Here is a 16,442-nt window from a genome sequence, read left to right as displayed (position 1 = left end):
GGGGAGGGGCCCGGTAAAAAAAAAAAAAAAAAAAAAAAAAAAAAAAAAAGTGGTGCCAGCAGTGACCAAAGTCCTACATCAAATCCCACCAGCCCAATGTGCAGAAGCAGAAGCGCAGGGTGCCCTCTGGGGCAGAAGAAGCAAGTAGGGGCCAAACACATGCAGGGGGCCTCAGACACTTCCCCACGTGCCCTGCCCTGTGAGGCCTGGAATTGCTCCAAAAGCAATAAATCCCTTGATCCAGCAAACAAATTCAAGGCAAAGATGCCCACGCCCTGCCCCCAGGAGAAATAACACCTGACTGCATTCCAGAGCAATCACCAAAGGCCCCTGTGTCGGGGAGGAGCTCTCTGTCCATGTGACAGGCCCCCTCCTCCCCTCCCGCACCCCCTGCCGAAGTCACTTGGTGATACCACCACCACCACCACCGCCCCGTCACTATGATTTAGCACACACACACATCCCCCCGACGCTTCACACCCCTCTTTCCTGTTTTATTTCCCCCCCTGCGCACTTATCACCATTAACGTGCGTGTTATCCTATTTACTGTCTCATCTGCTCCGTGAAGGCAGAGATTTTTGTTTGTTTCTTTCTGCCGCTAATGAAGCCTTGGGACGAACGAAGCCCAGCCCCCAGTAGGTGTGCCGTAAACATCCGGACCAGTGGGTGGTGCTGTGCTGGGCAGTGTGTGCCCACAGAGGCCTAAGCAATGGGGCCTGAATAAACAAACGGGCTCTCTGAGTCTGGGCATCACTGGTGTTCGATGCCTCACGTTTCCCATTATTACCCAGGCGGCTTCCAAGTCCGACGGGAGCTTCTCCGTACGTTGGCCCCTCCCGTGTTTGGGGTCTTCACACCAGCCCCACTTCTCACATCCACCCTCACGTGCACCCCTGCAGGTGCCCGGAGCTCTCTGTGATGCACTCCACCTCCCAGAGTTTTCCACACTCCCCAAACAATCTCCACCCCATGCCTGCATGCAAAGCTTCCCATTAACTGGGTTTTACTGAAGTCTTTTATGTGTAGGGGAAAGAGGATCTGGTACGAGGAATTCATACAAAGATGTGAATGGCTGCATGTCAGTCACCAGGTAGCGGCTGAATTTCTGTCCACTGGGAGACAGAGCAAAGCAGTTAGCCCGAACCCTCTGGGTTCGGGCTGACTGTAGAGCTCAGAAGTGTATCCTGTAAGAAGCCACTGCAGAACCACAAGCGCTGGGGTGGCTCCCTGCAGGCGCTCTTAGTGCTGCACACCGGAGTCATAGGAGGCCTCAGAGTTGCTCCCAGCCCAGGAAGCCCAGCTCGGAAAGCCCCCAAGAGCACGCAGTCAGGGGGCTCCCATCTGCTTTCCCCAGCCCTGGCCAGACAGCACCTGCATCTCCCGTCCTGATTTCATCCCCGATTTCTTCCCAACCCACTCGATCTGTTTCATGTACTTAGACTTCAGGTGAGGTTTTGTTTAGAGATGGTTCTGCGGCCCTGAGAGGTCTGCAAACCACCTAGTCCGGGCCATCAACTTCCCAGAAAAGTGGATCCAGAGGGAGGTGGCTGGCCCGAGGCACTCACAAGTTGGCGGCAGCTAGAACCCAGGTTTCCAATCCCCCAAGCCATTTTTAAAATCAACATCTCATTCTCATTTTTGTAACATACGTACAAAAATGCACCCCTCGATAAAGCTCCAGGTGAACCCGCCTGCGTAACCATCGCCCGCGCAAGAGCTAGGTCACTTCCCGAAACCCCAGGAGCCCCGTGCCCTTGCCGGTCACCACCCACTTACGATAATGGATTAGTCTGTTTGGTTCAAGCGCTACGTCAGCAGAGCAGCACATTACTGTTCTCCTGGGTCTGGCTTTATGCCCTCGACGCTGTGCCCGTGAGATTCTTTCGTGTCGCCTCTTACAGCCGTGGTTCCTTCGTTATCACTGTTCCATTGCACGATGCACCACAATTTCTTTCTCCGTGTTGCTGGAACGCTGAATGGTTTCCACTGGGGGGCTCTTGTGATAATGCCGCTGGGAACGTTCTTGCACGTCTGGGCACATAAACGATTCCTGTGGGTCTACACCGAGGACTGGAGCTGCTGGACCACAGTTCAGTAAATATTGCCAAAGCATTTTCCAAAATGATGATAGCAGTTTTCACCTCCAGACGAGCGTTCCTGTCACTCTAGTCTCCTCAATACTTGGGTCTCTTTCTTTTTAGCCATCCTGGCTGAAACAGGGACAGACAGTTGACCCTTGAACAATATGTGTTTGAACCGTGTGGGTCCACTTTTATGTGGAGTTTTTTCAATAAAGAGAGTACCTGTGTTTTCATTTTACAGACCCTTAAATTAACTAAGGGTGGGGAAACATTTGTGGCACTTAGAGATCATGATACGTGGAATCAAAAGAACAAAGGTTTGAGTCCTGATTCGCTCCAAACTGTGTCAGCTTCCTGCCCTTGGGTGAGTCATTTATCAATTCCTCTGTTTTTGAGGCAGAGATAGCAGTAGGTGGATTCTCGACTATGTGTGTGTTGGGGGGGTTGGGGGGTGTCAGCACCCCTAACCCCTACATTGTTCAAGGGTCTGATGGTGGCTTTAATTTGATTTCCTAGATGACTAGGGAGATGGAGTCACTTTTCATTGCTTCCTGACCATTTGGATTGCCTCCTCTTCTGAACACAATGAGATGTATATCTGTGTTTCCACATTAAAGCCCTTTCTGGTTTGTTTGGTTTTTCTTTCTCCTTCCTCCACAGTGACTTTCATGGAGCAACGCCGTTTCCTGGGTAAGGGCTCCGGAGCCAAACTTCCTGGTCACGTTCCAGCTCCAGTGACACAGGGAGTGGCCATCACTCTGGGCTCTATCCCTCCCCATGCCCAGCGACACCCTCTGTGAAACGGGGCTGAGGATGCTAGGCTCTCACTCCTTAAGCTTGAATGTGCGCACGCAAACATCCAGGACGACACCTGCACGAACTAAGTGCTCGATGCATTGGGATTTTGACCATGACACCTGGCAATCTGCCCCTGAAAGAGCCTGAAACTGCAGAGAAAAAGGACAGAGGGCGCAAAGCAAGACTGAGACAACGTTTCACAATCTGTCAGTAATTTTTCACAATCTGTCAGTAATTTATCACCACTTCAACAGCGGCCTCCTGCTTCTCCCTATGAAAAAGAGAGATTTCCCTCATGCGCGGGAACCCGAGAAGAGGTGATGCTGGTGTCCGAGGAGAGACGCTGGGTCCGATTCATCTCCACTGAAAAAAACCAAACAGGCCCATGCATGAGGCTCGCCAGGACCCCAGGTCCGGGCATCACCCGCAAAGCCTGCAGACTGGGAACTCGGAGCCCCTGGGCCCCACGGAGCGCCAGGTGGCCTCACACCCGCCCTTCGTCCCGCCATACCAAACGCGCTCAGTTCCGGCCTCGCCGGCCAGTCCCCACGGTCCGGGGCAGGGATGACCATGTGTCTGATAGCTGGGCTCCATCTCAGCCTCCTTGGCCGGAGCAGCAGGCCCAGGAGGTCAGCCCGGGCTGGGGCCACCCTCACTTGACGGAACCTGAGCTGCACCTGGGGACACCCTGCCTGGACAGCCGGGCCAAGACCAGGCCAGGTGCTGGGGTTGCTGGGACTCTTCTGAGAAGCCCCATGCTGGATGAGTGGGAAAAGTAGGTGATGCGGCCAGACGGGAAGAGATCAGGGAGGGCTGGGCTTCCGGTAAACAGGCCTGGTCAGTGAAACGATGTAAACAGCAGGCGTGTGCCAGGAGACCAGGATGAGTCACCAGGCCCCAGCTCCCTGAGTGTACAGACAAGGAAACTGAGGCTCAGGGAGGTTAGAAGCCCAACTGGTGATCCCTGGTCCCTCCCCTGACCATAACCTGTTCCTCCAGGCCCCTCCAATCCCCACGGCTAATTAGTCACCAGACCCTATTTTACGTAAGGTCACTCACACAAGTGATCTGTGTTCTCCTTTCCTACTGTCTCCTGTCAGATGTAAGCCCTCGAAGCTCCTGAGACCACAGGTCGTCACTTCCCATCTCCTCCCCCTGCCTCCCTATTCCAGTCCAACATACACACCGCTCACACACTCATCTCCTAAAACGGTACTTCAGCTCTGTCCTTCCCCCTGCTCAGGAACTATCACTGGCTCCCTACTTCCCCTAAGACCACTTCCAACCTCCTCAGTCTTCACTGCAGGTCCTCTGCAGGGGCCTCTCTCCCCTGCGCCTCCTCCACTTGGGCCAGAGCTCTGCTTCTTTCCCTAGAGCAACCCTCCGGAAATCCCTTTCCTCCTTTCTGTCCAATCCCTACATGTCCTGCGTGTTTCTTAGCATCTCTCCCTTGCTGTTCTCGTGAGCTTTTATTTCCTGTACTACATCAAACACTGGCATCCTGTCTGCACCTTTTCACATGCGTGGATCTGTGTTGTACGTGTGTGTTCAGAGCCTGAATGTTCTCTCTGCATCCAACACAGCGGGCAGCACAGCCCCCCAGAATGTGGGTGCTGAAAGTATACGCTGACGGACTAGACACACACAAGACGCCGACAGCACGCACAGCCTTCTTGACAAGCTCTCCCTCCAGTTTAGATGCACTCAGCCCTGGGAACGCGGAGGCTACGGAGTCTCACATCCACCTTCCACGGGCCGCTGCGGACACAGACACGAACACAAGCAGTGACTGTTACAGAAGTGCGTGAGGGCCTGGTGGAAGGAGCGAGGAGAACGCTCAATTCTTCCACAAGCAGTCTGGGAAGGCTTCGTGGAGGAAGTGTTGTGAGGGGAAATCTTAAGTGTCAAGTGCGGGAAGAGGGAGCACAGGGGTGAGAGAGGAGGATGTCCCCAGTTGGAAGAGTGTGTGAGGGGGTCCGGGGAGGCCTGAATAACGGGCCTTGGTGACTGAGCAGGTCGTGAAGACAGGCTCATCATGGAGGGGCCTTTCCTGGGGAGCGACAGGGCAGACGTGCTCCAGCACTCCTGGAGGTGGAGGATCTTGTCCTGCTGCTGCTTCCCAGGTGCTGTCTGGCCTTGGGGGGCTGGTAAATCACTCTGGTCCTCAGTGCCCAGGTCCTGGTGACCCATCACCTGCCATGTGTTCCTGGTCCTTGTCGGAAACCAAGCCTCTTATGTCTCCCAACCCACTGACTGCCGGGTCTCGTTAGGGGTCTGAGAATTTAGTGTTTGAACCACAAGGACGCTGAGTGGTGACCGGATGCATCAACAGGGCATTCAGATGTTTACCTGGAGAGCAACCTTCCATTCGGATGCTGCAGACACAGGGGGGGGATGTCCACCTTTCCCACGCCCAGGGCCACCCCTTCTGCTTCAGGACGTGCCAAACCAGGCCTGGCTGTTACATTTGAGGCTTCAGGGAAAGCGTTAGAAATTCTCTTTTCAAAGAGACTCTTCTCATGCTGTGTTGGGGAAGCTTACCACACTCTGGGCCACCACAAGGCTGGTGTTGAACGTGCGTGCCTTCCACAGCCAAACCCCTTTGTACATCAGTCAGCAGCCCAGGAAGGCTTCATGGAGGAAGTGGGCTTACGAGCCTCCTAAGTGGGCTTCTTCTAGCCAGAGGGGTTTGAAGGGGGAAGGTGGGGCTTCTAAATGGCGAGACACGGGTGTGAGGATGGGGACAGTGGGGCCTGTGCTGTCTGTTCACAGTCAACTCCTTTCCCAAACCTGAAGACCAAGCTCCATGGGCTCCAGACCCGAGGTCACAGACTCTGGGGCCCAATGCTGGGGAAATATTCTTTAGAGCCAGCAGGTCGAACCCAATCCAGACTCTGGCCCAGAACAGACTGGAAGAAAATCCTCCCACCTCGGTTCCCGGAGGGGACATTTCTGTTCTTGTGCTTGAGGACAATTCACAGCTACGTTAAGTGCAAATGGTCAAACACTACTTAAGAGACACATCACACTGGATAAAAAGAAAAAGCAAGCCCCACGAAAAGAAATCCGGCTTAAGTATGAAGACATGCATCATTAAAAGTAAAAGGATGGGGGAACTACAGCATGCAAACACTAGTCAACAGAAAAGGGAGCTGCTGTATTAACAGCAAAGTAAATTTCAGAGCAAACAATATTAGCAGCGTTCAAGAGGGACCTTCCCTAGTGGGTAAATAGGCTGATTTAGCAAAAAGACGTAACAACCAGCATAAATCATTAGGATTATCGTTATTAAGTTTCAAATGTATTAATCACCATCGTTTCTGTTTCAGTCGAATTGAGGAGAAATTCCAGTGTCTGCACACTGAGTCCCCTGCTGCCATCCCCCTCCCCCCACCCCCCCTTATCTTGCTGAGACCCTGAGGTCTCAGCCTAAACGCTCCACCAGTTCACCTTCTCTGCTGCTCCTTCCATGGCAACGGGAACCCGCAGCAGCACAGAGACCTGACCCCATCACGGCACCCAACAGGCTGGTAGATGCATCTTTGCTCCTCTGTTTCCCTCCTTAAGGCCAAGGACTGCCTTGTTCATTCCTGAATTCTGAACACTTAAGACTGGACACATCCTAGATACTTATCTGATGAATGAATGGAGGATTGAAGTCCTCAAAAACTCAATCCTCTTAGCTCTCACTGGCTCCTAGAATAGAAACAAGTTTTTATTCCAACATAAAGACCAAGCGAGCACGCAGCGGGAAGAGCCTGCCCTGCTCCACTGCTGCCCAGCCCTGCAATCTTAGATGAGTCGGCTGACCACTCAGGGCCTCAGCTTCCTCATTTACAAAGTGGTAAAAGGAATTCTAGGCCCGGGGAGCTGTGGTTTTTAGGCAGCAGTGTCGAAATGTGCTTTGCCAATGTTAGTTAACGTTAGAAGCGGTAGGTACCAACCGTGTCACCTGTGTCTCAGAGTGCCCAGACAAGGCCGGCAAGGGAAGGGAAGTGCGGGGAATTCACAGAAGGCAGGAGGGCTCCCTCTGCACTGCAGAGGGTTAGGGCCATCTGGACCAAGCAAAGCAACGTCATATGACCCAGGGCAATGACACATCCCTGATGGGAACAGATGCCAGGACCTCTATGATATTCACCACACAGGGACTTCCATGCAGCGCCAGGGGTAAGGCTGGGACATTCTGGGGAGGAGGTTCCAGAATATCTGTTCCTGACCCCCTGCTGGCTTCCAGGTTACACTCTATGACTAAGACACGCGATGAATGGATACTGTGGCAAAAAAAAACGGGGGGGGGGAGGGGAGAAACACCATTTCACTCCTTCTGAGTCAACCCTCCAACTGCAGAAGGGGGAACTCCAGCCCAGACCAATTGAACACAAATTTGCATTTCAACTGCATCTCCAATGAGTCACGTGCATTCAAGTTTGCAAAGCACTGTTCTCTCCCTGCTGTGTCATCATTTCTCTGAGCAGTGGCCTCCCAACTTCTCTGATCACAAATCACTACCCCCCAATAAGATACGTCTTTAGTTGTAAATTATATACAGGTGCTACTGCACTGATATATTATGTACGTTATAAAACTTGCTTGAAAATTAGAAATTAAAAAGGATGAGTTAATAATAAGTAGAAAGAGAAGTTGCAGTATTTTCTTCCTGCACTTGAAGTCATCCTTTGGGGGCTGAGGAAGGACACAGGCATATACCCTGCCTTTCCCGGCTGCAGGATTAAGGAGGGATACTCAGCACAGAGGTTCAGTTGGGGTCCTGGCAGTGGTCCTCTCCTCTGGCTTCTCAGCCAGCGCTCACGCCCCGGTATCACCCCCACCACTCTCGTTCTTAACCGTCCCATTTGCACCACCGATGGCCTCAGGAATATGTGTGGCTGAAAGTTTCCACTCCCATTTAAACGTTCATCTTTCTGTATTTCATTTGTTACAGGGGCACGAAAGCAAGCATACATGAGGGGTGGAAGAGAGTGGGAGTGAGCTTGGAAGATAGTTTCTCTTTTGATGTGAAAGCAATCCACACTCTTTCTGATTTCTGGATCACCAGACACTCCAAGCAGTTTCTCAAGATAAGATGAGGATCAAACGACAGAGGTTTTTAAATTGCTTCTAGCACGCTGCCTACTATCTTGGAATAAGGATCTATTTCTGGAGCTCCAGGAGATGGTAAACCTGGTTCTTCCGCTTGAAAGCAAAACCACCTCCTCAGAGAACCAGCGGGCAGGCCCCCAAGGCACATCCCCCCAGCCCTGCCACTTCAAAATAACCACAAACAGACATCCAGGAAATTCGCTGCAAAAAAAGATTCCCAAAGTGTTACTAATTTAAGGTTCGTACAAACAGGGAATAGGAAAAGTCAAGTCTTTCCAGAGAGCAAGCCATACATACTACCAGTAAGAACGTCAGTCTTCTAGTGTACAGACCCAGAACCTCAAAGAGGCTGGTGAAGGTTTAAGGAAATGCACATCTACAAAACTAAAACTTCATAAAAACATAAAATTGGGAGTCAGGCCAGGGCCAGTCCTCCCTAGGGTCTCTGATCCTTGTTGCAAATTTTGTAGCAAGCCCAAAGGCTGGGATTTTGCCCCATTACATACGTATAAGGATGCTGCATTTTTTAGAAGGATTTTTAAAGATTCTTCACACTTGTGAGCCTCTCCCTGGACCTCAGAAAACTACCCCTTTCTCCCAGTTCCTCGCCCACACCCACCAGTCAGCAGGCCAAGGACACACACACACACACTCACACACACACACACACACACACACACACACACACACACACACACACACACACACACACACACACACACACACACCCTGCCCGCTGGAGGCCTAAGGAACAAAGGCCCAAGATCAAAATCAAAAATCCAGCGGGAACACAGGTCTGCTCTGTATCTACTGAGGATGGACGTCTCCTCCCGGCTTCCAGCAACTGCAATGATTGTGGCCCGGTTTTGAGCCCCTTTCACTCCTATTTCCACTGAAGTTAATATCCAGCTCTGCTTGTAGCCACCAGAGACCCCATTACAACCCCACAGGTGTGCGAGTGAGGAAAACTGGAGAAACTTTTCGCCCCCAGGCAGAGGGACGACCCCATCAGCTGCCCCCGGGAAAGCACGAGGGGTTCCCTGCTGGAGAATCTGGGGAGGCGGGCAGGGGGGCGTTCCACCGAGGACCACTTTGGGAGGTGCGGTCCCAGGCAAATGGATCACTAGCAAGTTTCCTAGACAATCGGCACCGCGGACCACCTGCCTCCCCACAGGGCAGTCCTGGGTGTCAGGGTCAATCGGGCCTGGAAGGGCAGTGAGACTTCCAGGCGGCAGCAGCTGCAGTGCTGACCGCTCGCCCCCGCCCCCCGTCGTCCAACCCACTGAAGCTCACTCAGAAGCGGGTGGCAGCAGCAACCGCAGAGCTGTCATCGCTGGACTGAGGGCACCGGCTGTGGAGCACCGAGCGCGTGCCAGGCCCAGACTGGAGTGCTTCCTGCTTCATCCTCAGGACCACCCCACTCGGCTGACGGGGGAGGAAACTGAGGCACAGAGACATGAAGGAACTTCCCCCAGGTCACGCGGCTGGTGTGTGAGCCCAGGAAGCGTGACTCCAGAACTCGAAGCAGTATCCCACCTCTCTCGCTTGCAATCCCAGCCTCCAGCACAAAGCCTGGGGGGTTTGATCTTATTGACCGAATCCCTTATTGAATGAATTATAAGTGAATACAAAGACCACCCGGCAGGGAGCAGGACTCTGGCTCAGTAAGCACGAACAGAAGTGGGGTGTCTCACGGCTAGCTTCCAAAGCACTCATCACCTCCACCTCCACAGCTACCTCCCCCAGCTGCCCTTTAGGATGTGAACGTTGCAGGGGGGTGGGGGGGGAAGCTAGGGAAAGAAGAGCGCTGTGACTTAATCTTGGCCCCTACCCTAACCCTAGGGTGTTTATCAGTTAAAATGCAAGCTGTGGGAGAAACGGACCAGAAGGAGGCAGGCAGACAGAAACATTTCCCCCTCTCTACCCTGTTGATTAGGGCTGGGCTGGGCTGCCTGGGAGATGACCAACGCCTTGATACCCTGGAGGCAGAGGAGAGAGGAGGACCCAGGAGGCTAAGGATGAAAAATCAGGAGATTTACTGAAAGGAAGGAGAGTGGACCTTCAGAAATCGCCTCCAGAGCTCTAAAAACTGTGTCCAGGGCAGAAGTAGCCTCAGACAAGTTCCTCTGGGGCAAGAGGGCTCAGCTTGGTATTTTCTCACTGGGTTTTTAAAATAAGAAATTGTAACCAGGAAATGAGAGAGTGGCATGGACATACATACACTACCAAACGTAAAATAGCTACTGGGAAGCAGCCGCATAGCACAGGGAGATCAGCTCAGTGGTTTGTGACCACCTAGAGGGGTGGGATAGGGAGGGTGGGAAGGACGGAGATGCAAGAGGGAAGAGATATGGAAACATATGTATAACTGATTTACTTTGTTATAAAGCAGAAACTAACACACCATTGTAAAGCAATTATACTCCAATAAAGATGTTAAAAAAAAAAAAAAAGAAAGAAAAATTGTAACCAGGTCCGCTAGAGATCCAAGAAAAACCAGATTCTTTACAAGCATTTCATACCCCTACCTTCCTCCCAGGGATGCTAAAATGGGATACACTGAACAATTTAATACATGCAGTGGAGACAAAAACTGACTCCTAAAGTACTCTTGTCTTTTCAGAAAGCATGAAGCTATTAATTCATAAAATGAACCCAAGACCTCAGGGAGGGCCACCTCCTCTATGCATCTTCCCTAGAGGCTTAAAGTCTGAACTATGAGGCACTGAGGGCCACAGAGAGACTCCAACCAGCCCGGGCGCTCCCCTCCTGACTTGTCAGGGCGCTGTGTCTCATGCTGCCTGGAGGGCTGACATGTACTCAGGTCAGAGTTATTTGTTCCCCCAGTCCTCAGCTCTTAATGCGTTGGTCCCACTTTTAGCCAGGTCTAGGCAGACAGAGTGGCAAGGGGCAGAGGGGCAGATGCAAAAAGAGGGCTGGGAGGCCATGACAAAGAGTGACGACCTTTGGATACTGTGATCCCATCTGTTAAACTCAAAGTCAAGATTGCTGTAACAGGGCTTCCCTGGTGGCGCAGTGGTTGAGAGTCTGCCTGCTGATGCAGGGGACACGGGTTCGTGCCCCGGTCCGGGAAGTAAAAAAAAAAAAAAAAAAAAAAAAAGATTGCTGTAACAAGTGTGAGAGCACTTGCAGGGACAATGGATCAGAGATGTACGTGGCTGTAAAATCTGACTTGCTGGTGAGATAGGGGCCCTCCTCCTTCTCAGGTAGCCGTGGCATCCTGTCTGGCCCAGGACAACCTCCCTCTTCATCGGAGCTAGAGAATCAGTGACACCACTATCCTCCAGTCCAATGCACTCCATCAGTGCAGAAACCCTTTGGCACTGTCATTACCCCCAAAGTAACCCATCCCATTAAAAACAGATACATCGTGAAAACTGAAAAGGCAAGGGCTTTGGAATCTGGCAGATCAGAGTTCGAATCTAAGCTCCACCATTTTCCTACTGATACATGTAAACACCTAGCTGTACCAGCTTTTTGGAGAAAATGCCATCAACTTTCTTCCCTGCCCCGTCTCTGTAATTGACCTGAAATTCACCTCCTGTAAACATCTCCGTTCTGTCAGCTCAGGCAGCACGGGGAACCAGAGCAATCCGAGAGTCCTTCACATATTTGCAGCTGGGCTCGTGTGCCCCCGAGGCCTGTCTGGGCTAAACACCACAGTTCTTCAGCCACCCCTCGTATGACTTGGTTTCCTGACCCTCCACTAGCTGAGTCACTCTGCGAAAGTTAACTTCAGAGAGAAGAGTCATATGTAGCCACGGTCCCAATCATTCTAGGCTCTGGGGGAGGGGGAGGGTTGGGATGCGGGCTGAGGGGAATTGCTCAGCTCGGGGTCAGACCCGGGCCTCAACCCGGGGGTAGGGGAGAGGGCTGGGAAAGCTTGCATGCAGGGGTGGTTGCGGTTTCTGGGGTTCACTGAGGCCCCCGACCCTCGGGAGGCGTCCTCTCAGGGTGGCTGTGCGGGCTGTTTACACGATGTCACACGGAACATCGCGTCCACAATCAGCGGGTTTGGTACGTCTTTCTGCCGGGCAGAAAAACGCAGCGCGTGGCACTTGCACTGTTTACTTCCCGAAAATAAAAACACTGCAAGCGCTTACACAATCTCCCGCGTCCAGGGCTCTTTTTAATGCCTCCCCGGATCCCCTTCCTCTTCTGCGGCGCGCACCCCGCCCCCGCCTGGCACCGCCCGGGTTCGGCAAGCCACCTGCCGACATAGTTCCTCTGGCGCTTTAACAAAGCTCAGCCACTCTCAGGCCTTCTCGGAAGAAACCCTTGGCCGGAAAATAAAACCAAGCCGCGGGGAGGGGAAGCAGCTCGGGGTGCGCGGCAGCGCGCGGTACACGCCGCGCCCACGTGCAGGACCCGCGCCGCGGGGCAGGCTGGGGTGGCGCCACGTGAACGCTGCGTGGAACGGGCCGGGGCGCGCGCTGACCGGCCCGTGCGCCGCGTTGACACGGCAGAATCTGCCACACCAAAATATGCCTCTTGGCTTAAGGGTTATTTTGAGCTGGTTATTTTTGAGAAACCGCAGACACAGGAGAAGTTACCCTTTTACAAGGGGAATTTACATTAGAAGGGGGGGACTCTTTCTTTCCAGCGAGCTGCCTTCCTCCCCTGAGAAGTCCCCAGACCCCCATCCCTGGCCTTAGCTCAGGAGGGTATATAAGCCTCAACTGCCTGGCAGCCTTTTGAATCTCATATCTTTGTGGGTACACGTACGTCCATCATTTAAAAAATTTTTTCCTATTAATCTTTTTTTTGTTGGAGGGGGAGTCCTCAGCCAACGACCCAGAAGGGTGGAGGGAAAATTTCTTTCCTCCCCTGCAATATGTAGGATGGAATGTTGGCATCTGATCCATATAGGGCTTTTTTTCTTGCCCTCCTCTCTCTTCCCTCTGCAACTTTCCATCTTGACAACCTTCCATCTTGAGATTATCTAGGATTTTAGTTATACATATTTTAAAATTACTCATCGAGAATTACTGAAACCTAATCTAGGTTTTCTATTTCGTTACTCACCACTGTTTCTTGTATCTGATAACATTAAATTCTTTCAGCTACCTTCCTCATCCTTCAGTCCCCCTCACTCCCCAGACCCTCTGCCAGAGGGCATGAGCCTAGTAACTAGTCTGAATCTTTGCCATCCTAAATGCGTCTTTATTTTGCTCTCATTTCACTGGTACATTATATACTAAATATAGGATTCCAAGAAAAAATATTTTTCCTTGTTTTCCCCTAATGTCTGGTTTTGCCAGTGAAAGCTCAGATGCAGTACTAAAAGAGACCACCTCACCTGGGGCTTCTGACTCACTAATTTTCAGTTCAGCTGAATCTACTTCTGCTTTCCAGTCCACCAATCATTTTTTCCATTCAATCATCAAAATCTCAAATGCCAGGCCCTCCAGCTCAGCACTGCAGACATCAATAGGCATATAGATCACCTGTGGGTCTTGGGAAACTACAGGTTCTGTTGTCATTCTGGGGTGAGGCCTGAGATTCTGGATTTCTAACAAGCTCCCAGGTCACAGCGAGGGGGACCACATCTCGAGAAGCAAGGCTCTAGCTGCTGCCTCTTCACAACGTGACTCCGCTTTAATCATTCTGAAGATGTTAATCATCAATCCCACAGTCTGCCTCTGTGTTCTCTAAGAACTCTGTATCTTGTCTGTTAATACTTGTATCTGTTAAGCTTGTGGCTTCTCTCTTCTAGCGTTGGTTTTTCCTCAGTATTTTTCTTTTCCTTTCTCCTTTTTAAGTGCCTGATGGTCTGAGATGCCCGTTGCTTATCTGCTCCCATCAGTGTGGGTGAGGAGCAGCCCTGCTGCCCAGGAGGCCGGGGTGGGGGGTGGGGCGCAGATAGCAGGCGAGGGGGTTCTACACCCCATCCCCCGAACTTTTCCCTTAGAAATTCCTGTGTCTTATTTTTAAAGTAACATACATGCATTGTGAAATGACTGGCAGGTACAGAAATAACATGAAGAATTCCTGGTTGTGTTTCCTCCAGAACCCCCTGCCTGTGCAGATATTTTTTAAGGCCCCAGAAGACTCGGTGTCAGCCCCCACCTGTGCACTGAATTTATGATCCATTCACTGCCATTGCTCGTGGGGAATCAGGCATTCATCATGAGAAATTTTGTTTACCAAATTAATAACACCAGGAGTAAAGGAGATTCAAGATTAAAAAAAAAAACAAAAAAGATTCCTGGGGAAAATATAAAAAGTAAATATGGAATTGGAGGGGAAGGAGAGAAAGAACTGTCTGGTATTCGACCGGAATGCGAGAGAGCAGTATGAATTTATGATATTTTAAAGCATCTGTTTCCTAGCTCTGCCCACTGAAAAGGCCCTAGAAACAGTGGTAGCCCAGGTGCAGGAAGCAAACCAGAGCCCAGATCTGGCTTCTAACTCCCACCCTCCTGTGAAAGTAACCAGGGCTTCTTGGAGAAATGGCTGATCCCAAGGCTGAGACAGGCTGTAGAGGCGAGCCTGCAGCACCTGATTGTGCCAGAAAGTAAGGAAGAGCTCAGAAAGCAAAGGGAATGTGTCAAAGAGACATGGCAGCCATGTTGAAAGGGTCTCGGCCAAATCTGGGACGATTTGAGCATCAAAATGCATCACCTCGGGAATGGATTCTAACACATGCGACCATAATTTTTAAAATCCCCGAATCCATATGGACAAATTAAGAGAACATTCTTGGACTTCCCTGGTGGTGCAGTGCTTAAGAATCCACCTGCCATAGCCAGAACATGGAAGCAACCTAAGTGTCCATCGACGGATGAATGGATAAAGATGTGGCACATATATACAATGGAATACGACTCAGCCATAAAAAGAAATGAAATTGAGTTATTTGTAGTGAGGTGGATGGACCCAGAGTCTGTCATACAGAGTGAAGTAAGTCAGAAAGAGAAAAACAAATACCATATGCTAACACATATATATGGAATCTTAAAAAAATTAAAAAGGTTCTGAAGAATCTAGGGGCAGGACAGGAATAAAGACGCAGACATAGAGAATGGACCTGAGGATACAGGGTGAGGAAGGGTAAACTGGGATGCAGTGAGAGAGTGGCATTCACATATATACACTACCAAATGTAAAACAGATAGCTAGTGGGAAGCAGCCGCATAGCCCAGGGAGATCAGCTCAGTGCTTTGTGACCACCTAGAGGGGTGGGATAGGGAGGGTGGGAGGGAGACGCAAGAGGGAGGGGATATGGGGATATGTGTGTGCATATAGCTGATTCACTCTTATCCAGCAGAAACTAACACACCACTGTAAAGAAATTATATTCCAATAAAGATGTTAAAAAGAAAAAAACAGAATCCACCTGCCAATGCAGGGGACACAGGTTCGATCTCTGGCCCGGGAAGATCCCATGTGCCGCGGAGCAACTAAGCCCGTGCACCACAACTACTGAGCCTGTGCTCTAGAGCCCGCGAGCCACAACTACTGAAGCCCACGCGCCTAGAGACCGAGCTCTGCAACAAGAGAAGCCACCGCAGTGAGAAGCCCGCGCGTCACAACTAAGACCCAACGCAGCCAAAAATAAAGAAAGAAAATTTTATAAAAAAGAAAAAAAAAAAAAAGAGGGAGAGAGAACATTCTTGATCTGGGGAGGAACACGCTGAATTATTTAGGGATGATGTGTCATTATGTCTGCAACAAAGCCTCAAATGGTTCAACAATAGCAAAACAGGTTGAGACAATAACACAGAAAAATGCAACAGCCCGGGAATCCAGGTGGCACAGGTTGTTCCCTGTGCCATGCCTGCCACTTTGCTAAATGCTTAACATTTTTTAAAGTCAAAAGAGAGACAGAAATGGAAAACCCTCCAGGCAAGGAGCGTCCCTCGTTGCCATCACACACTTTTATTACTTTCCTGACACGCAATTAATGCTCATGCAGCCGAAAACTATTCCCGAGTCATCAAGTGTAAGTTAAAAGTGTTATGTTTGTGTAGACACACAAATAAAATACATATGCAATTAAAGGGACACGTCTGGGGCAAATGAGTCCCAAGTGTTTTATCCAACATTGAGTGCAGGAAAAGATTTCCCATCTGCTCCCAGGCCCCCCGCCTCCCGAGCAGGGCAGTTGTCCCCTTTAGGGAGGCTCACACGCTCAGTGGGCGGCCACTTTATAACAGACTTCGAGGAGGGTAGATGCTGCCATTTCTGCTGCAGATCAAAGAACAACGTGGACATTGATAATTAGGAGGCACAGGGGGTCACAGAAAAGGTCTCTTGAAACCTGGGCCTCCCTTTGGCCACTTGTGCTGGGACACTTTTCTGCTGTCACTTAAGCATTTCGTGTCTCCTTCATTACGGGAGGCCAGCCAGGCCTGTCCCGTCCATTCATCTCACACACACTGCAGTGGTTCTCAAACCTTCAGGAGGAGACCCAGGACCGCCTGAACTCTATTACC

At 51.0% G+C, this 16,442-nt stretch overlaps 1 protein-coding gene across 2 annotated transcripts in view; it reads right to left on the bottom strand.

Moving 5' to 3' along the window:
• The window catches only part of PFKFB3 (6-phosphofructo-2-kinase/fructose-2,6-biphosphatase 3), an 82,859-nt gene that overhangs the window by 50,450 nt on the left and 15,967 nt on the right, over positions 1 to 16,442 (bottom strand). Inside the window, exon 1 of one of the 2 annotated variants that reach the window (XM_024732303.1) lies at positions 6,331 to 6,428. The exons of the other annotated variant lie outside the window; for it this stretch is intronic. Within the exon in view, the coding sequence (XP_024588071.1) occupies positions 6,331 to 6,391 (61 nt within the window). The 5' untranslated portion in view covers positions 6,392 to 6,428. Of the gene's footprint in view, positions 1 to 6,330; positions 6,429 to 16,442 lie in introns of those variants that run through there. 2 annotated transcript variants of the gene reach the window in all.

The sequence above is a fragment of the Neophocaena asiaeorientalis genome, unplaced genomic scaffold, assembly GCF_003031525.2.
Source record: "Neophocaena asiaeorientalis asiaeorientalis breed wild unplaced genomic scaffold, Neophocaena_asiaeorientalis_V1.1 scaffold176, whole genome shotgun sequence".
In the NCBI taxonomy this organism is placed as follows: Eukaryota; Metazoa; Chordata; class Mammalia; order Artiodactyla; family Phocoenidae; genus Neophocaena; species Neophocaena asiaeorientalis.
This window is presented reverse-complemented; position numbering and strand designations above follow the sequence as displayed.